This window comes from Lepus europaeus, chromosome 12, assembly GCF_033115175.1.
Source record: "Lepus europaeus isolate LE1 chromosome 12, mLepTim1.pri, whole genome shotgun sequence".
Lineage (NCBI taxonomy): Eukaryota > Metazoa > Chordata > Mammalia > Lagomorpha > Leporidae > Lepus > Lepus europaeus.
Window position 1 is genome coordinate 2,612,529 of NC_084838.1, and position 19,479 is coordinate 2,632,007.

General features: G+C 65.6%; 1 protein-coding gene across 3 annotated transcripts; it reads right to left on the reverse strand.

Annotated features, from left to right (window-relative positions):
* Positions 1-421: 421 nt before the first annotated feature.
* On the reverse strand, positions 422-17,742 carry GTF3C5 (general transcription factor IIIC subunit 5). Of its 3 annotated transcripts, XM_062207291.1 has the most exons (11): positions 16,977-17,736; positions 13,980-14,187; positions 12,127-12,325; positions 6,736-6,931; positions 6,004-6,108; positions 5,081-5,195; positions 4,637-4,717; positions 4,309-4,406; positions 3,691-3,773; positions 3,220-3,362; positions 422-2,052 (listed from the first exon to the last, which is right to left on the reverse strand). In XM_062207291.1, the coding sequence occupies exons 1-11, from the start codon at positions 17,127-17,129 to the stop codon at positions 1,898-1,900; spliced, it is 1,536 nt and encodes a 511-aa protein (XP_062063275.1). In that variant the 5' UTR covers positions 17,130-17,736; the 3' UTR covers positions 422-1,897. The 3 variants fall into 3 exon arrangements, with proteins under 3 accessions (XP_062063275.1, XP_062063276.1, XP_062063277.1); XM_062207292.1 differs by lacking the exon at positions 4,637-4,717 and having other exon boundaries at positions 16,977-17,739; XM_062207293.1 differs by lacking the exon at positions 3,220-3,362 and having other exon boundaries at positions 1,932-2,052; positions 16,977-17,742.
* Positions 17,743-19,479: the final 1,737 nt, after the last annotated feature.

The window sequence follows — 19,479 nt, forward strand, 5'->3', positions numbered from 1 at the left end:
CCTTCTGCCCTGCCTGCGCACACAGGTTCACACACGCCACACACATAGAAGCACACGCACACACACGTGAAAGATACACACACATAGGTTCACACATGCGCACACACGTGACACACAGGCTCACACATGCGCACACACACGTGATACACACGCACACACACACGTGACACAAGGCTCACACATGCACATACACACGTGAAAGATACACACACATGCACACACGTGACACACGCATACACACGTGAAAGATACACACACACGCACACACACAGGTTCACACGCCACACACATAGAAGCACGCATGCACACACATGTAGAAGAGACACGCACCCATGCACACACACGAGTTGTTTCTCTGGAGAACCCTGGCTGGTACCAGTGTGATGACAGCTGGCACAGTTACATAAGCAGTCCTTGTGTGTGGGAATTACTTTAATTCCAGCAAAACAAACACAGGAAACCAGAGACGTGAGGGAGCAGACACAGCAACGTGGCCAAATGTGGCCGGCGGGTGAGCCAGGAGACGGACAGCTGGGCTCGCAGGAAATGCTTGGTGCTTCCTGGGACACCGGCTGAGAGGAAGCACGGACCTTGCGACATCGGGGTAGGCCCTGGGAAGCCGGGACCCAGCCCTGCCCTCTGGTGGGGGCGCCCCACGCCCTGCACACCTTTCCCAGGCTCACACAGAACCAAGGTGGCCCCTGGGATGGCCCAGAGCCTGGCCACCCTCCCTTTCCCAGGCTCACACAGAACCTAGGTGGCCCCTGGGATGGCCCAGAGCCTGGCCACCCTCTCTTTAGGCTCCCAGCAGGCGCAGCCTCAGCAGAGCTGCAGCGAGGACACAACTGCTCCCAAGGGACCCCCCCCCCCCCCGGGACAGAAGTGGGATGCGGGACGAGGCCTGGGCCCAGCTCGCTTCAGGCCACAGCTGCTTCCTGCTGCCGGGCCGACTTCTCTGCAGGCCATCGGGGTCATCAGCTGGCCTGCTTCCCTCTATGAGGTCGGTCCCCAGGACTGGCCACTTCCAGTGTTGGCGATCCTGGGGTCCCTGGTCTTGGGTGCCCCGACAGGACAGGGCTGGCCTGAGGCACATGGCCACAGCAGCGCCGTGACCTGGTTCTGCACTGCAAGCTGCTGAAGGGTCTCGGGGTCACTAGACGCCAGGGGACAGATGGCCCGTCTCTGGCTCAGGTCCTGCAGGAAGCGGCAGGTGCAGTCCAGGGCAGTGGGCTTGGCACGGTCAGGTCTCCGTGGTTCCACCCGGCAAAGCCGTGAGGAAACGGAGCCTGTTGCTCCACCTGGAGTAGTCAGGACAAGGTCTGGGCCTGCGGTGGCTCCCCGCTGTCCTCAGGGCGACACAGGCCTGTCCCCCACTGTCCCCCACTGCTAACAGGAGACAAATGAGGCTGACCCAGGGCGTGAGGGAACACCTGTGGCTCCAGCCACAGATCCAGTCCAGGACAACGCCAGCTGGGCCTGGCTTCTTGCCAAAGCCACTGCCACCCCAAAGATGGGACCCAAAGCCACGCACGGTCCCCGGCCGTCTGTGACCACGGGTGAACCTGGCTCCCCAGGCTCTCTGCCGCCAGCACCACAAGATCAAGCCAAGACTGGGCTCAGCGCCGGCTACACCAGCTCTGCCTCCTCAGCCCACCAGGCGCTGGTCAGGGGTGCACGGGCCAAGGCTGTCCCCAGCCACCCAGGGCCAGTGGCCACACAGAGCAGGTCACAGCCAGGGCCAGCTGCACCCTTTGCTGAGGTTCCAGCTTTCCTGAGGGGCCCTGGGGCCCTTCTGACTCCCATGGGTGGTACTGGCAGCCACGGCCTGCCCCAGCCGCCACATCACCCTGGACATCAGCCCTGGCCGGGGCAGTCCAGCCTTGGGCCCTGGGCCTTGTCACACATAGTCCAGTATCTCCGTCTCCATCTCGTTCTCACTCCCGTCCGACGGCTTGAAGTCCTCCTCGTCCTCCTCCTCCTCCTCGTCCTCCCCGGACTCGTAGGTCAGCTGCTCCTTGCTGCTGTCAGCCTTGGCCGGGCTGGAGAAGAGGGCTGGGCGAGAAGGGGACAGGGCCATGTGTGTCTCAGCGCGGGCTTCGGGGCGGCCCCGGCCGGGCTGCAGGCGCCCGGAGCAGGTTCCCGACGCAGCCCCTGGGCTGCAGCTCTGAAGAGGCCGCGCTCAAGTGTGGGGGTGCCAGGAACCCGCAGTCTCACCAGCACCGCAGGGGATACCGAGGCAGACAGGCTGGAAGACCACTTCCTGGAAGAGCCACGGGGGCTGCAGAGCCACGGCCCCCTCCCTGGGGGCAACACAGGGGGGCTGTGTCCACATCCAAGACAAGGCTAAGAACCCCGGCTCCAGTCAGACGGGGGGAGCGTGGCTGGGCCTGGGCCTCCTCCTCTCCAAGCTGGGGACGATGCCCTGAGAGGGACCTCCTGTTACCTCCCAGCTGCTCAGACCCTGGGTCCCGCCAGTGCTCTTGCCGCCTCCGTCCCGGGAAAGGAGCCGGGCAGCCGGCCATGGGCTCCTGCGTCACTGCTCCCTGAGAAGCTGGGAGGTGGAGGACAGGCCCTGGTGCGGCCTCTCGGAACCCCCATGGGCAGGTGCGACCCCTCGGACCCCCTCCACGGGCAGGTGCGATCCCTCGGACCCCCTCCATGGGCAGGGGCGGCCCCTCGGACCCCCTCCATGGGCAGGGGCGGCCCCTCGGACCCCCCCCCCCCCGGGCAGGGACGGCCCCTCGGAGTCCCCCACGGGCAGGGGCGATCCCTCAGACCCCCCCCGGGCAGGGCCGGCCCCTCGGACCCCCTCCATGGGCAGGGGCGGTCCCTCGGACCCCCCCGGGCAGGGCCGGCCCCTCGGACCCCCCACAGGCAGGGGCGGCCTCTCGGACCCCCCCCGGGCAGGGCCGGCCCCTCGGACCCCCCACGGGCAGGGGCGGCCTCTCGGACCCCCCCACGGGCAGGGGCGATCCCTCGGACCCCCCCACGGGCAGGGGTGGCCTCTCGGAGCCCCCCATGGGCAGGGGCAATCCCTCGGACCCCCCCACGGGCAGGGGCGATCCCTCGGACCCCCCCCACGGGCAGGTGCGATCCCTCAGACCCCCCCACGGGCAGGGGCGATCCCTCAGACTCCCCCACGGGCAGGGGTGATCCTTCAGACCCCCCACGGGCAGGGGCGGCCCCTCGGAGCCCCCTCGGGCCCCGCGCAGGCCTCACCAGGCCTCCGGGAGCGGATGGTGTGCCAGACCATGAGCGACATGGTGTCCCGCAGCTCGTCGCTGGTCTTGGGGAGGCACCACCCGTCCCGCTCCGTGCACAGGCTCTCGGCGCCGTCGTTGCGGCGGATGATCTTCTGCAGCCTGCACGGGGACAGGGACCGGGTGGAGCACGCAGGCGGGGCGGCCGGGGCCACGACCTCCACGGCCCCCTGGGAGCCACAGGTGGCGCTCCCCGCCCCACTCGGATCTCAACCCTGCTCTTGGCTGACGTCGCTAAGAGCGAGTGACAGAAGGCGCCAGGGAGCCCGGCTGGCCTGGAGTAGGAATCGTGTTCCACACCCTCCACGGCAGCTCGGGCCTGGCCAGGGCCCCCCACTCCTAGGCGGCTACGCCCCCCATGGACAGCCAGACCCTGGCCCCAGGGCGACTGCCTAGCACTGCCGGAGTCCCTCAGGGCCCGCGCACGTACTCGTCCACGTTCAGGTCGCACAGCTGGTAGAACATCTGTCGATAGGGCGGCAGGGCCCCCTCCCGGAAGATGTAGACGGAGTCCTGGGGACAGAGGGCGCGGGTCGGGGAGGGGAGCCGAGCCCCCCACAAGGACCTCTCCAAGGGATTCGCTGGTGCGCCGGCCCAGGCTGGCCCGGACTGGAGAAAGCAGGCCCGGATTCTCCGGGAGGTTCTGGATGGTGGGGCAGGACGGAGGACAGAGCCGGGCCCTGAGCCCCGGGAGGGTGGCCTGCTACTGGTCACCACACGTGGCCTTGCCAGCTCTCCTCTAGAAGGATCAGGGTCTGACGAGCGCCTCTCTTCTCTCCCCACCCCGCACCAGTCCTGGCAGAGGAACTGCCCCACAGAGGAAGCCGCTCAGGTGAACGGAGGCGCCACTGCCGCTTGGTGCCAGCCCCGCCCACTCTGCTAGCCCCGCCCGCTCGGCCTCCCCAGGGGTGACGGCACCCATGGGAATGGGAGACCGTGAGGGCCGCAGCTAGAAGCAGCCACACAGTGCCGGGCTACCAGCCTTCCCTCACTCAGACGGCACTCAGCCCTGTGGGGCGAGGCGGGAGGGCGGCTCCAGGACACCCACCTTGAGCTTGTATTTGTTGGAGGCGGATTTCTGTGGGTCAGCTGTCCCCGACGGGCCCGCGTCCTGCTTCAGCTCGTGCGTGGTGATGAGCTGGCTGGCTGTGCGGGGACAATGGCAGTGCTTTGGCATCTAGGGGGCGTGTGCTGGGGGGCTCTCCTGACCACCTGCCTGCCCTCCTGCCTGCCCCCCCCAACAGGCAGGAAGGGCCAGCAGCGCCCTGGAGCGACCCTGGGAAGCGCCTCCCCTCACTGGCCAGACGCCCACCTTCCTTGTCGTGGGCCTGGGGGCCGATCACTCCCGACCCACAGAACGGGCCTGGGGTGCTTACCCGTCTTTTTGACGGTGATGGGGAGGCTGTAGTTGTAGGTGCTGCGCTTTGCTTTGACAGGCATGTCACCGGGGGCGTAACCTGCAGACGAGGGTGGCTGTGTCGGGGGGGCAGGCGCAGGGCCGCTCCTGAGAAACGCCACCCCCGGCTGCCACGCCGCCACCACGCCCAGCACTGCCACAGGCTGGGGCCGACGCCTCGTGCGGGCTGCTGTGCCCCGGCCCCTGGCGCAGGAGCACACTGAACGCGGGACTGCGGGACAGAGCTGGGGCCTTCCTGGTGCCTATGCTACTCTGTGTCCAACATCTCACCAGGGAGGGGCTTCTTTATCCTCTCCATGCGAACAGACTCTTATTACAAAAGCAAACACTAGAAACAGAAATGCAGAGACAGAGAGAGACAGAGCGAGCGAGCGAGCGAGCCAGCGCCTCCCGTGGTGTTTACCGTATTTCATTCCACAGCGGATTCGGAAATCGAGGACTTGGTAAACTTTGGCATCCGGGTGCTTGCGGGGGTCGTAGCCGAATCGGATCCACAGGCTTCTCCAGGGGCCTGTTATCTGGAGCAAAGGGGCGGGCGTGAGGGTGGCCGAGCTCCGGGGGGCTCCGTCTCCTTGCACAGGTCACTGGGTCGTGGCACGTGTGAGGGTTTGGAGCCGATCAGCTGAGGTCATGCCCAGGGAGCCTGCCCATGGGGCCCGGCGCCTCACCAGTGTCCAGCGCTCTCACTGCCCCAGCGTAGAGGACTTGCATCGAAAACTAGAGTTCAGGGGCCCAGGGGGCTTTCCAGAGGGTGGGCCCAACAGGATGGAGGCACAGCCTCTCCCAGGCAGCCCGCCTGCTGCCGACCCCACAGTCAGGTCTTACGCCAGTTCCCTGATGCCCTTTGTGGGGACCCCGGGCTGGCAGCCCCTTAGGGAACCTCAGCCCCAACAGCCCCCATCTGTGTCCCCTGCCTGGGCTGAACCCCACTCAACACCAGCAGAGGGCACTGAGCTGGGGCCCTGTGGCCGTGGCCTGGGCTCTGCAGCCAGACGGGCTGGGCCCACTCAACACCAGCAGAGGGCACTGAGCTGGGGCCCTGTGGCCGTGGCCTGGGCTCTGCAGCCAGACGGGCTGGGCCCAGGTGGCGTTTTCTCAGGGCTAACACAGGACTCCAGGGAGGAACCAAGGACATGACGTGCACACAACCCCTCGGCTTCTCAGTGGTCATCGCTCCTGCGTCCCCACTCAGCCAGACATGGCCAAATCTGTTACAGAGGCTGCAAGACCAGGCCTCCTGCTCTCGCACGGCTCTAAGGTGCCAGGTGTGTGTGTGTGTGGGGGGGGGTTGAAGACCGCCTGCTGGGAGGCCAGCCCCATACTTACCATGTAATAGGCTATCAAGGGAAGCAAGATCTTGAGCTTGTCGGGGTGGATGCTGATGTTGGCCTTGACGGCGTTCCGGGACCAGACGGGACGGATGTCGAACAGCTGGGGAGGGAAGGGCAGGGCCTGAGAAACCGCAGCCTCCAGCCCTCGGAGCCCGCCCTCCCCAGCAGGGTCGGGGCCACAGGAGCCCCTCCAGAGAGCAGTCGGCGATGAGCAGGGCCCAGGCTCGCCTCACAAGTGTGGCTGCATGCCCACACAAGTGCAGCTGGGGGTCCGGAGGGCCATGGGGGGGACGTGCCAGAGCGCCAGGACCCCCAGCAGCCCTAACTTAAAGGGCAGTGCCTGAGTCAGGACACTGTGACGACAGGAGGGGCAGCGCTGGCCCAGCGGCCACAGCGGGGAAGGTCAGGGCAGACATGGCCTTGTGAGCCTTCATTTGGGAACCTGGCCGTGTCCAGGGGCAGTGAAGACATCAACAACAACCTCCCTGCACCACCTGCCCCAGGGAGAGCTGGGTCAGCAGCAGCCACGCTGTGCACCTGCTGGTCACGTCTGTGGGGACACGACAGGGGCCCCATCTGTGGCTTTCACGGCACGTGCAGCTGTGGGAGGGGGTGGCTGCCGAGCGACAGGGCCCCAGCTCTAACAGCAGCTGTGGTGCCGGGACCCGGCAGACGGACAGACATGCGGGGCGCAGCACGGGGGCCGCGGCGGGCGGGGCGGGCTCACCTTCCGCAGCCCCGCCTCTGTCTTCTGATCCACGGGGTTGCTGCACAGCTTCCTCCACGTCTGCACCGCGGCCTCCAGCGGCTGCATGGGCACCTCTTCATCCTCAAAGTTGACAAAGATGGCGTTGTGGGGGCGCCGGGCCCTGCTCAAGCCAATGAGGTTCTCGCCCGAGAGGGGGGGGTTGTTGTAGCCTTCCCTGGGGAAAAGCAGCTGGTGAGGGTCCAGCACGGAGAGTGGTCCCAGCGGGGGGCCCAGCCGGCCTGCAGCTCCGTGGCCATGGGCGGAGCACAGGGCTGCTGCCCGACGAGCCTGGCCAGGGGCTGCCAACAGGGGAGGAGGGGCCACGACTGCCGATGGCACCCAGAGGTCCCAGAGGCCGGGTGTGGGAAAGGTCCCCTGTGAAGCTAGCAACCACACAGCACCGAGTCCTGCAAAGCCACAGCGAGAGGCAGACCGGCTGTGACACAGGACAACAGCCATGCTTCCTGACGGCCCACAACTCACTTCCTGTCCCTCCACAGCCTCCCAGGTGCACAAACCACTGTCCGGTGGAGTAACTGAGGCCGCAAGAAACAGGAAACCTGGGCAGAGACAGGCTTCTGATGGAGGCCCCGGGACCCAACCCCAGGGGCCTGGAGCGGGTCTCGCCAGCACCTGTACTGCGGCCCCAGCGTTCACTTCAGCGCCTGGGACACAGGAGAGTGGATGGAGGGCCCCGCCCAGCGCATCAGCAGAGCCCAAGGCCAGGCTCCACAGGCCACACCCATGGGACATCCGGCAGCCAGGAGCGAGGAGGCAGAACTCTGGGAGGCGCAGAGCCGTGCAGGGCTCTGGCCAATGTTGCAAATGCACCCCCTGGGGCGCTGACCATGAGGGACGCTGCCCACGTGTGGTGGGACTGGATGGGGAACCTTTCGCTGTAAACCTACAGCTGCTCTAAAAAATAAAATCTTTTTTTTTTATTTGACAGGCAGAGTTAGACAGTGAGAGAGAGAGACAGAGAGAAAGGTCTTCCTTCTGTTGGTTCATCCCCCAAAAAGACCGCTACAGCCGGAGCTGCGCCAATCCGAAGCCAGGAGCCAGGTGCTTCCTCCTGGTCTCCCATACGGATGCAATTCCGAGCACTTGGGCCATCCTCCACTGCCTTCCCGGGCCACAGCAGAGAGCTGGACTGGAAGAGGAGAAGCCGGGACTAGAACCTGGCGCCCATATGGGATGCCGGCGCCGCAGGCGGAGGATTAACCAAGTGAGCCATGGTGCCAGCCCCAGAAAATAAAATCTTAAAAGCATGCAAACAAAGCAGGGTTCCAGAACTGTCTATGGGGCCCAGGCAGATGCTACTCCTTCTTGGACATCAGAAATGGCCAACTAAGACCAAAGCAGGGAGACAGGCATGAAGAAGCCACAGCCCGACAGCCTCCCAAGGCCCCAGCCCCCCTCCTTGGCTCTTCCACATCACCCACCCTCTGCCCACCCGCTGGGTCACTCAGACATGCATTTATTATTTTTTTAAATTTATTTTATTTATTTGAAAGCAGAATTACAGAGAAAAAGGGTGTGGGGGAGACAGGGACAGAGAGAGAGTTTTCCATCCACTGGTTCACTCCTCAGATGGCTGCAATGGTTAGGGCTCGGCCAGGCCAAAGCCAGGAGCTCGATCTGGGTCTCCCACGTGGATACAGGGGCCCAAGCACTTGGACCCTCCTCTGCTGCTTTCCCAGATGCATTAGCAGAGAGCTGGATGGGAAGTGGAGCAGCCAGGACTCGAACCGGTGCCCATATGGGACGCTGGCGCTGCAGGCAGTGGCTTGACCCACTGTGCCACAGCGCTGGTCTTGGACTCCAGTTTCCCAGGGGTGAGTGCTGCCGCTTGTGTTTGTTTCCACCTCATCTTTTCTGCACAATTATGTCACCCGTGCACTGCGACAGGGACAGTGAGTCTCGGGTTAGGGGACAAAACCCACAGGGGAGACCACCACTCCTGAGCCTTCCGAAACGTGGACTGTCAGAATCACCCTGAGCGGCGTGGACGGCGTCCCCGGCTGACCGCAGGGCAGCTTCCAGTCTCCGCTGCTCGGCTTTCAGCCCAGCTCCCTGCTAACGCACCTGGGGGGCAGCAGCGGTGGCTCAGGTGCTTGGGACCCTGGCACCCAGGTGGGCCCAGATAGAGCTCTGTCTCCTGGCTTCGGCCTGGCCCAGCCCTGGCTGCTGCGGCCACTTGGGAAGTGAACCAGCAAATGGAAGATCCCCCCCCCCCACCTCCCCTTGTGCATCACTCTGCCTTTGAGCAAAAATAAATCTTAAAAAAAAAAAAAAAAAAAAAAAAACACTGCCCTGAGCAAGTGCCACACTGCCCTGCTTTCTGGGGGTTCCTGCCGCCCTGCGTAGCCCATGAGGGGAGCCAGGCACTGCCGTGGACAGCAGGCGGTGGGCAGCTGCCTGTGCCTGTCACTGCAGAGCAAGGGCCCTGCCCGCCCTGGGGCTGTGTGTGTCCCTGTCACTCTAGGTGCAGGGGGGGGGGACACGACAGCTGGCAGGGGTCTCTGAGCAACACCACCCTGGGGTGCTCCTGCGCAGGTGGGGCCCCGTCAGGCCAGCCTCCTGCCTCCCCCGTCCACCTGGCACGAGGAAGCCCAACCTCACAGGACCCAGCTGCCGGCCCCGCACGCCCAGGGAGGCCGGCGGAGCAGAAGTCAACAGCGCCCTGGGAGAAAGGACAGGTTCTGTCCACATGCTGTGTCTCCGGGCCAAGGGCACGGGCCCTCCGCCCTCGGCTCACCCCGGAGGCTCAGAGCCAGGGTGCAGCGGCGCGGGGCGTGCTCTCGCCCCAGCATACTGTTCCTCACCGGCGAGCAAACTGCTTGGTGTGGGGAACACTCCAGAACCACGTAAGCACAGGAGGGCCCGTGGTCGCCCTGGGTGTGACACACACACCCTGCCCCATCGCTCCCAGGGAGGGGAAGTGAAGATTCTCCGGCCTTGACCGGCTCCAGGACACAAAGTACGCCCACAGTCAGGAAGCCAGTGGGGGTTACAGATCAAACACACCGAGGGCCACCCATCAGAAGCAGCACGTGGCCCCGGGCGGCTTGAGACCGGTGTGTGTGTGTGTGTGCGTGCTAGCCTGGGCCAGGCCGTGCGAATGAGAGTGCTCTAAACCCGCTCCATGCATGACCCAGGCTGCAGGCCCGCAGACGCGCACGACTGGGCCCAGGACGGAACGCAGCAGGGCAGAGCTCACATCCCATGTCCTGATGAGCACGTGGGTTCTCCTAAACGGTCAGTTCTCTCCAGCTTCAAGGTGTCTGGAACTTTCCATGATCAAATGCGTTCTCTCTGCTGGGGCCAGAGGCCCTCGGCACTCCCACTCTCTCAGGCTCACGCTGCTGTGAGGGTGCCCAACCCACAGTCTGGAAAGTTCTCCCCAGATCACCACCTGCTGGCTGTTATCACAGGGTCCCTTTCAAATGGGAGCTCCTCCTCTGGCTCCTCCCTGTCACCCTCAGCCCCGCCCAGGCTGCTGTCCGGGTTCCTCCCACCTTGCCCAGCTCCAGACTCGGGCCCCAGAGCACAGCCCCACCTGCCACCTTGTCCACTGACACCAGGCTGCAGGCAGCATCCCAGGACATGAAGGGCACTCACTGGTCAGGACTTGTGGGTGGAAGGAGATATTCAACGAGGGAGGCTGGCATTGTGGCTTAGCAGGTAAAGCCACTGCCTGCGACTCCAGCATCTCATACAGGTGCCGGTTCGAGACCCAGGTACTCCACTTCTGATCCAGCTCCCGGCTAACATGCCCGGGAAAGCGGCAGAGGATGGCCCAGGTGCTTGGGCCCCTGCACCCACAAGGCAGCCCCAGAAGAAGCTCTGGGCTCCTGGCTTCAGCCTGGCCCAGCCCCAGACATTGTGGGGGGCTCAACCAGCAGATGCAAGACTTCTCTGTCTCTCTCTCTCTCTCTAACCCTGCCTTTCAAATAAATAAATAAATCGTATATAAAAAAAGAAACATTTAACAGGGAAAGGGCCTCCTGCCCCCTTCAGAGGTAGCTGTTCTGGGGCGCAGTCTTCCGACTTCTCCAGGCTGCTAACAGCACACCACCGCTCACAACTGTCCCAGGCTGTCCCCCAGCGCGAGTCCCGTCAACACCCGCCTCCGCAGACTGCAGCCCTGGAAGCCGCAGCCACGCCACGGAAAAGCTCTTTAACCCACGTCCCCACGCGTGGCCGCTTTCCTAGGTCTCCTTCCTCTGGCTCGGCCGCGCTCCCGCCTCCCTCGCAGGGCCAGCAACACCTGCTGAGCGCCCCCTGCAGGCCAGGCCTGGGTCAGGACAGACGGCTGCCTTCTGCCTTCCAAACTGAAGGCACACACAAGGCCCGGGAGTGGCCCCCCGGCAAGCGACAGACCCGTCTCAGCCTCCTCCGCAGAACGGGGGCGAGGGAGGCACGGACGGTCAGCCCTGGCTTCCCCGCAGGAGGCCGGACACGGGGCTGTGGCGCCGCACTATCACCACGTCAGGTCTGCACTGCCCCTCCCTGCCCAGCCTGGGCTCTCACAGGAAGGAAACCCTCCCGTCCGGCTGTGGGGCCCCCGTTTCACCCGAGAGCCATGTGGCCTGGGGGGGGCGGCAGGCAGCAGCGGAGCGTTCCACCCCGAGGGGAGGGCCCCCCAGTCCTGTCCTCTGGAGCTCCGTGCTCTGAGAGCAAGGCCTGTGTGCAGGGAGACGGGGCAGGCGGTGGTTCTGGGAAGGAACCCTCACGGCCAGATCAGAAACGACACAGTGGGACAACGGGGGCTCAGCTTCCGCTGCTGAGTTGACAAGGGGAGCGGCAGAGACGGGTGGACAAGGACGTGGCCCTGAAGTCTCTGCTGGGGCGGGGGCAGAGCAGCCAAGAGGCCCGGGGAGGTGGAACCCAGCTGGGGCTGCAGAATTCCCAGGCAGCCCCCCGGGTCGTGTCTGCCTCAGCAGGCCAGGGTGAAGGCACAGAGCTCACCTCTCAGCAGGAGCCCTCAAGCCAAGGCCGCCTCCTCAGGGATCAGGCCAATTTGGGATCTCCCAGCCCTCAAGCCAAGGCCGCCTCCTCGGGGATCAGGCCAATTTGGGATCTCCCAGCCCTCAAGCCAAGGCCGCCTCCTCGGGGATCAGGCCAATTTGGGATGTCCCAGCCCTCCCGCCAAGGCCACCTCCTCAGGGATCAGGCCAATTTGGGATCTCCCAGCCCCGCTCACAGAGGCCCTGTGCCGAGAACACACGAGCCTTGTAAATTTCACCCGACACCTGTGCCAGGTAGGTGCTGCTGTCACCCCATGTCCAAGGCAGGAAACGGACCTCCGGACTCCTGAGCGGCCAACTGCAGCCGGGCCCCGTGCCCGGCTCTGACCCCAGCCCTTACCGGTGCTGTGTCTCCGGCCGGTAGAAGTAGTCCACCGGGGTGTCCAGGCGAGAGAAGATGGGCGGGGGGATGTAGAGCGGCAGCTCCTGGTGGAAGAAGCCCTCCTTCTCCGGCTTCAGCATGAGCAGCTTGTCGTACATGGACCGGGGCCTGCCGCCCGCCTCCGTGTGCACAGCCAAGTACTGGAAGTCGGACATTCCTGGAAGACAGGGGAGCAGATGGCAGCCACGGCACCGCCGCCCACGCTGCCGAGGAGGCCCTGCGGAGCCTGGGTGGGCGAGCGGGGACCACACCCTCCCCGTGAGCTGCGCATCAGCCCAAGCCTGGGTCCAGCCTGGCCCAGCCTGGCCACTGTGTCCAGCTGCGGAGTGAACCAGTGGAGGTAAGATCTCTCTGTCACTCCGCCTTTCAAATAAGTAAACAATATATTTTTTCAATAAAGACGACGCCGCATGCTGGTGCTGCGGCTCACAGGGCTAAGCTGCCACCTGTGAGGCCGGCGTCCCATGAGTGCTGGTTCGAGTCCTGGCTGCTCCACCTCTGATCGAGCTCCCTGCTAACGCGCATGGGGAGGCAGTGGAAGGTGGCCCGAGTGCCTGGGTCCGCTGGATGAAGTTCCAGGCTCCTGGCTTCGCCCTGACCCAGCCTCGGCCATCTGGGGAGTGAGCCAGTGGATGCAAGAAAAATCTCTCCCCCTGACACTCTGCCTTTCAAATAAACAAATAAATACATCTTTAAACAACACACACACACACACAGGCACAACGTGCACGTGAAGCACTGTGCTGCTGTGAGCCGGCCCGGGAGGCGGGCGCTCCAACCTCCGCACAGCCCGGCGCCAGCTCCAGGGAAGACAGCTGCACGGTGTGACGCTGGCGCGGCACGCGGCCCCCAGAGGACGGCCCTCTCGGGCAGGCTGACCCCGCTCGGGCCTTCCTCTCATCACTCCGTCTCCTGCTGGCTTCCTCTTCCTCAACCCCCGCCTTCTCAGATGATGCCGGAGAACCACAGTGACCACAGGCGTCTCCAACCCTGCCGGTGCTGGGCCTGCCCTTTCCCGGCATCAGCCCCCGGGCTGCGAGGGCCTGAGGGACCCCACTGCACAGACAAGGCCACGGAGGCCGAGGGACGCTCAGAGAAACAGGCAGAGCTCAGGCAGGCCCAGCCCCTGGGTCCGTGGTTCCGCACCCCACTGTCCCTCCCTGCACCGTGCTGCCTGCTCACCGGGACCCCCTGCAGGGGGCAGAGTGACCGAAGCCCCCACAGGACACACGCAGTTGGGCAGGAGGGCTCGGGGCTGAGTGAGGCTGGGAAGGCGGGAGCAGGGAGGCAAGCCCGGCAGCAGCCAAGGTCAAGACCAAGACCAAGAGAAGGTCAGAAAGCCTGGGGGTGGAGTGGGGGCAGCCAGTGTGGCGCAGTGCCACTCCCCGCTGCTGGAGCGCCAGTTCAAGTCCCAGCCACTCTACTTCCAATCCAGCTTCTTGCTACTGCGCCTGGCAAGGCAGTGGATGACGGCCCAGGGCCCCTGGGAGACCCAGATGGAGTTCCTGGCTCCCAGCTTCAGCCTGGCCCAGCCCTGGCCAATGCAGGAAGTGAACCAGCGGACGGAAGCTGCCCTGCCTTTCAACTATGGGAATCTTTAAAAACAAAACCAAAAACAAAGCCAAGACTGAGAGGCGTGAACTGGGGTGCCCCCGTCAAGGTTACACCGGAGACTGCAGAACTCCGGGTGGCGACGGGCCTGCAGGCTCAGGGCGCTGCCCCGGAACAAGGCCACGTGCCTGTGGCTCGCGCGGGCAGCTGGGACAGCGGGCCCCAAACAGCCCGATGCCCGGAGAGGGGCCTCCACTCACCCTGGAACTTGTACACGGTAGGGACGATGCCGACGATCTCCATGTCGAATGTGACCTCCGGCTGCGCCCCAGCCCCCCGCCGCCGCGTCCTCCTCTGGACGCGGAGCAGCAGGCTGCTGGCGCTGAGGCGGTTGGCACACACCGGATGGCAGTACGGGTCCTTGGGCCGGAAGTACAGCTCCAGCCTCTTGGTGGGGTCCGTGTAGATCTGCAGTGAGGCCGAAGGAGACAGAGGGAAGCCGTGAGGGTCGTGCAGACCTCTCTTGTGAGGACCCAGGAAGGGCCGGGCAGCTCGGCCTCCTTTCTTACCCCCCAGTGCCACATCTGGAGGACACAGCAGCCTGGTCCTCACCCGGCGAGAGATCAGGGACCTCCTGTCTTCCAAGACACTACAACTGGAGGAGCTCGAAGCCTCCTCTAGGGCGGCTGTGCCTGACTCTCCTTCAGCCTGGAGATCACTTCTGAGGTCCCTGAGGCTGCTACTGCCCGGGGGGCACCTACTCTGGGACCACCCAGTCTCCTGGCGCTAAGTCCCCAGGAGATGAAGTGACAACCACTTTAGTCTTCCCTACAGTGTGCCTGCCCGGCTCCCCCTCCTCACAAACCCTGAGGGGCAGGGAAAGCCCCCGCCTGCAGTGCCAGCATTCCACACGGGCGCCGGTTCACATCCCGGCCGCTCCACTTCCCATCCAGCTCTCTGCTGTGGCCTGGGAAAGCAGTAGAAGATGGCCCGAGTGCTTGGGCCCTGTACTCAAGTGGGAGACCCGGAAGAAGCTCCTGGCTCCGGATCAGTGCAGCTCCAGCCGTTGCAGCCAGTTTGGGAGTGAACCAGGGGATGGAAGACCTCCCTCCCTCCCTCCCTCTCTGCCTTTCCTTCTCTAACTCTTTCAAATAAACAAATAAATCTTTAAAAAAAAAACCCACACGATTTATTTAAAAACAAACAAACAAAAAACCACAGCAGGTTAAGCCGCCATCTGCAAGCAGGCTATATGGGCACCAGTTCGAGTCCCGGCTGCTCCACTTCTGATCCAGCTCCCTGCTAATGCGCCTGGGAAAGCAGCAGACGATGGCCTAAGATGGCCCAAATCCTTGGGTCTCTGCACCCACACGGGAGATGGGGATGGAGTTCTAGACTCCTGGATTTGGCATGGCCCAGCCCCAGCCGTTGTGGCCATTTGGGGAGTGAACCAGTGGATGGAGAAGTTCTCTCTGTCACTCTGCCTTTCAAATAAATAAATATTTTTAAAAAAAGGCTGGCGCCGCGGCTCAATAGGCTAATCCTCCGCCTGTGGCGCTGGCACCCGGGTTCTAGTCCCGGTCGGGGCGCCGGATTCTGTCCCGGTTGCCCCTCTTCTAGTCCAGCTCTCTGCTGTGGCCAGGGAGTGTAGTGGAGGATGGCCCAAGTGCTTGGACCCCTGCACCCACATGGGAGACCAGGAGAAGCACCTGGCTCCTGGCTTTGGATCAGTGCAGTGCGCCGGCCACAGCGGCCATTGGAGGGTGAACCAACGGAAAAGGAAGACCTTTCTCTCTGTCTGTCTCTCTCTCACTGTCCACTCTGCCTGTTTAAAAAAAAAAAAAAGGTGCCCGTGTTCCACATCAATGTGTGACTCGCTCCTGATGCAGGCCCGGGAGGCAGCAGAGATGGCGCCAGAGACTGGGTTCCTGCACCACGTGGGCCACTGTGCATCTGGGGAGTGAACCTGTGGATAGGAGCTCGCTCTTTCAAAGAAATTTAAAAAAAGAAAGAAAGAAAAAGAAAATACCCTAAGAACAGTCCTTACCTGGCAGAACTGTAGGGATGCTCAAACAAAAACACGTGTAAAGCACTTAGCCCAGTGCCTGGCGTGTGGCCAAGACTCAACAGGAGTCACCTCCAGGCTCAGGGGCGCGAGGCCCGCTCTGCGGGAGGGGAGACAGCAACGCGCCCAGACAGGGGCGCCTGCGCTCCAACACCCAGGTCGAGGCCTGGCCCTGCAGACCCGAACTACTCCAGGTAGCCGAAGTCGCGCACGGCCTTGGCCCCAGGAGCCCGTTCGGAAACACGTCTCTGGGTCCCGGTGGACTGGCTACCGGCCCAGCCAAGGGCCCGGCACAGAGGTGCTCGAGAGACAAAGCAGACGAATGAACCGGGTCCCCTGCCCAGGGGCTCCCAGCGTGGTGGGCAGGCGGACCCCTGGGGCTGGCGGGAGCAGGTGTCCGCCCAGGCTTTGCTGCCATCTGGGTCACACGGGAGGGGTCAGACCCCGAGCAGGCAAGCGTGGGTGGGACCGCAGCTCAGAGGTCTCCAGCAGGCTGGCTTTTACGCTGACAACCTCGCGTGGCCCAGCAACGGCGCTGCACCCACCCACAGGGCCTTGGCAGACAAAAAGGTCCCCACCCCCGCTCGCGGCAGCCACGCACTGGAGTTCAAATCCCCGGGATGCCGGCAGGGGCCCTGCGGCCCCACTGCTTCTCCAGCGTCTGAGACGGGAGGATAAAGGTGCGAACCGGGCCGGCCCGGGTGCCAGGCTGGACCCTAACCTCGGGCTGGAACCTCGGGCCTGAGGAGGGGGCCACTAGCCGCCCAAGCCCGCGAGGGGCGCCCGCCAGGCCGGGGACGTGGTTTCCGGGCGTGGCCCCCGCTGGGGTCGCGCCCCAGGCTCGAGCGCCTCCGAGCGCGCAACGCGGGCAAAGCAGCCGCAGCCGCCAGCGCCAGCGGAGGACGGCGCTCCGGCCCGCGACCCCCGGGGCCAGCCGCGTCCACTCCGCTCCGGCCCGCGTCCCCCGGGGCCAGCCGCGTCCACTCCGCTCCGGGTACGGACGCCGCACCTGCGGCCCAGGGCCGCGGACGCACGCAGGAGACCTCCGGCCCCGCCACCGGGGTCCCGGGACGGAGCCCGCCACCCGCCACCCGCCACCTCGGCGGCGAGGCCCCGCCCACCGGCCGCCATTTCCCGTTGCCACGGAAACCGCGCCGTTTCCCCCCCCCCGGGGAGAGGCCCCGCTGCTCACTCGCGAGACGGCTTCCTCGCCGCCCAGAGTGGACAGCATCTTGTTCACGTCGCGCACCACGCCGGGGTACTCCACACACACCATGCGCCGCTCGCGTTTCAGCTCCAAGGCGACGGCGGCCCCCGGCCGCGCGTCCGCCGCCCCGGTCGCCATCCCTGCCAGTCGCGCCGAGCCCGCCGCGGTCCGTTCCTCAAAGAGCTCCCCCGACGCTTCGCCTCAAAGGTTCCGCGGAGACATCGTTCCGGGCTCCATCAGCGGTCCTGCGTCCCTACACCCAGAGGTTCAGCGAGACGCGGAGGCCTCCGTGAGTAAACGACTGCCTTGGTCTCGGCTCTGTTTAAAATGAAGAGCGCTGACCCGGGGGACAGGGCAAGGAGTTATCTCTCCCATCAGCCAGCGAGGGACGCGGAGGACTGTAAGTCAACACCAACTTCAGCCAATGAGGATCCGTGGACGAGCAGAGATTTTTTTTTTTTTTTAGCCAATGAAAATGCAGGAAGAGCCAGGTCCCGCCCCCTCCTCCAACCTCATAGGTTTTAACCGATGCAGAATCAGGATTCTGCCGGGCCCCGCCTTCTTCCGGGAATCCACCCAATGATGATTGGGGGGCGGGCCTGAAGCAGACTTCCGGTTTGCTTCCTTCCGGGGAGGCGGTTCCTCAGAGAACGGTTTCCGGCGTCCCACGCCTCCTAGCGGTTTCCTGCGGGCTGGGGCGCCAGCGAGTCGTGCACCACACGCCCGCTCCGGGCTGAGTCTGTCCTCCGCCGGGCGGGTTGGGGCGCCCGCCGTGTGCCGGGTTCCCCAGAGCCCGGCGCGGGCGGCCGAGTCGGGCCAGCGTCTGGGGACCGAGGGCCCGGGCGGGGCGGAGAGAAGGCCCTGCAGCCCACGCGGGACAAGCCGAGCCCTGAGGGTGGGCGCCCCGAGGGTCTGGCGTGGCTTCCGGACAAGAGAGAGCGCCTTGCTGGTCCTGGGTGGACTTCTCTATCAAGGTCGTCCATCCGCTGGTCCACTGCCCACGTGGCCACAACGGCTGCGGCGGGGCCAGGCCAAGGCCAGGGGCTCCCACGCGGGGGCGGGGTCCCCGCCCTCGGGCCGCAGCGGGAGCTGGATGGGAAGTGGAGCGGCCGGGGCTCGAACCGGCGTCCACGCGGAGGCCGGCGCGCAGGTTCCCGTCCAGCCCCTCTCGCCCACGCGGGCTGCCCAGGTGACCTGCGAGCGCGGCCCCGGGCAGCCCTGGCCGCCCTCGGCCCCGGCCCCGCTCGCCTGGTGAACGCGGGAGCCGCGCCTCTCCCACGCCGCGTCCTTTGGTCCCCAGAGGCCAGGTCTCTCCTTCCGGCCAGGACCCTGCCTCTCACCAGAGCGGCCGAAGCCGGGCCATCGGGGTGCGCCTGGGCGGGGGCTCGCGTGGAAGCTGCCCTGCTGGGCCCCCGGGCAGCCGATGCTGGGGCCTCCTGGGGGTGCGCGTGGGCGGGAGCTCCACATGGGCGGGGCTCGCGTGGGCGAGGCTCCACATGGGCGGGGTGCGCGTGGGCTCGCGTGGGCGGGGCGGAAGCTGCCCTGCTGGGCCCCCGGGCAGCCGATGCTGGGGCCTCCTGGGGGTGCGCGTGGGCGGGGGCTCCACATGGGCGGGGCTCGCGTGGGCTCGCGTGGGCGGGAGCTCCACATGGGCGGGGCTCGCGTGGGCGAGGCTCCACATGGGCGGGGTGCGCGTGGGCTCGCGTGGGCGGGGCGGAAGCTGCCCTGCTGGGCCCCCGGGCAGCCGATGCTGGGGCCTCCTGGGGGTGCGCGTGGGCGGGGGCTCCACATGGGCGGGGCTCGCGTGGGCTCGCGTGGGCGGGAGCTCCACATGGGCGGGGCTCGCGTGGGCGAGGCTCCACATGGGCGGGGTGCGCGTGGGCTCGCGTGGGCGGGGCGGAAGCTGCCCTGCGGGCCCCTGGCCGGGACCAGGGAATGCTAGGTGAGTGATGAATGAGCTGACCTCTCCTGGAGCCGGCTCCGCCCCCTGGACGTCCCCGGCCGGGCTCCCGCAGGTCCGGGGCTCCCGGCTCCGGGACTGGACGTGACCCTGGCCGTGTCCTTGTGCCTGTGGGTGCCCATCGTCCTGGTGTGGCCAGCCGCACTCGGGCGTCTGCTGCAGCCCTGTCTGACCTCAGGGCCGGGTTCCCGAGGGGCGGTGGGGGCTCCTCTGCCTGCCATTGGCTGGTGAGTGTCCTCCCGTGAGGACGCGTGGCCGCGGCCGGGGGCTCCATCGCCGGCCGGGTGGTGACCGTGGCTGACCGTGGCCTCCCCCGACAGCGTCGGAGCAAGGGTCTCCACCGGGCCCAACTTTGAGAATGGTGAGGGTCCTCGGCCCCTCCCCCGGGCGAGCCCTGCCCAGGCAGAAGGAGCCGTTTCCTGTGAGCAGGCCGGGGGCTGGGTGCGAGGGCAGGAGCAGTGGCTGCTGCTGCAGGAGCCTGAGGTGTGGGCTTGGGCGCCGGGCCAGCTCCAAAGCCCGAGGCCCTGA

Excerpts from the sequence above, each read along its gene's own strand:
- GTF3C5 (XM_062207291.1), bottom strand. The coding sequence starts at position 17,129 with ATGGCGACCGGGGCGGCGGACGCGCGGCCGGGGGCCGCCGTCGCCTTG. Across the intron at positions 6,109-6,735 it reads CAGAGGCGGGGCTGCGGAAG|CTGTTCGACATCCGTCCCGT; the intron begins GTGAGCCCGCCC and ends TTCCCTCCCCAG. Across the intron at positions 4,407-4,636 it reads CATCACCGTCAAAAAGACGG|CCAGCCAGCTCATCACCACG; the intron begins GTAAGCACCCCA and ends GTCCCCGCACAG.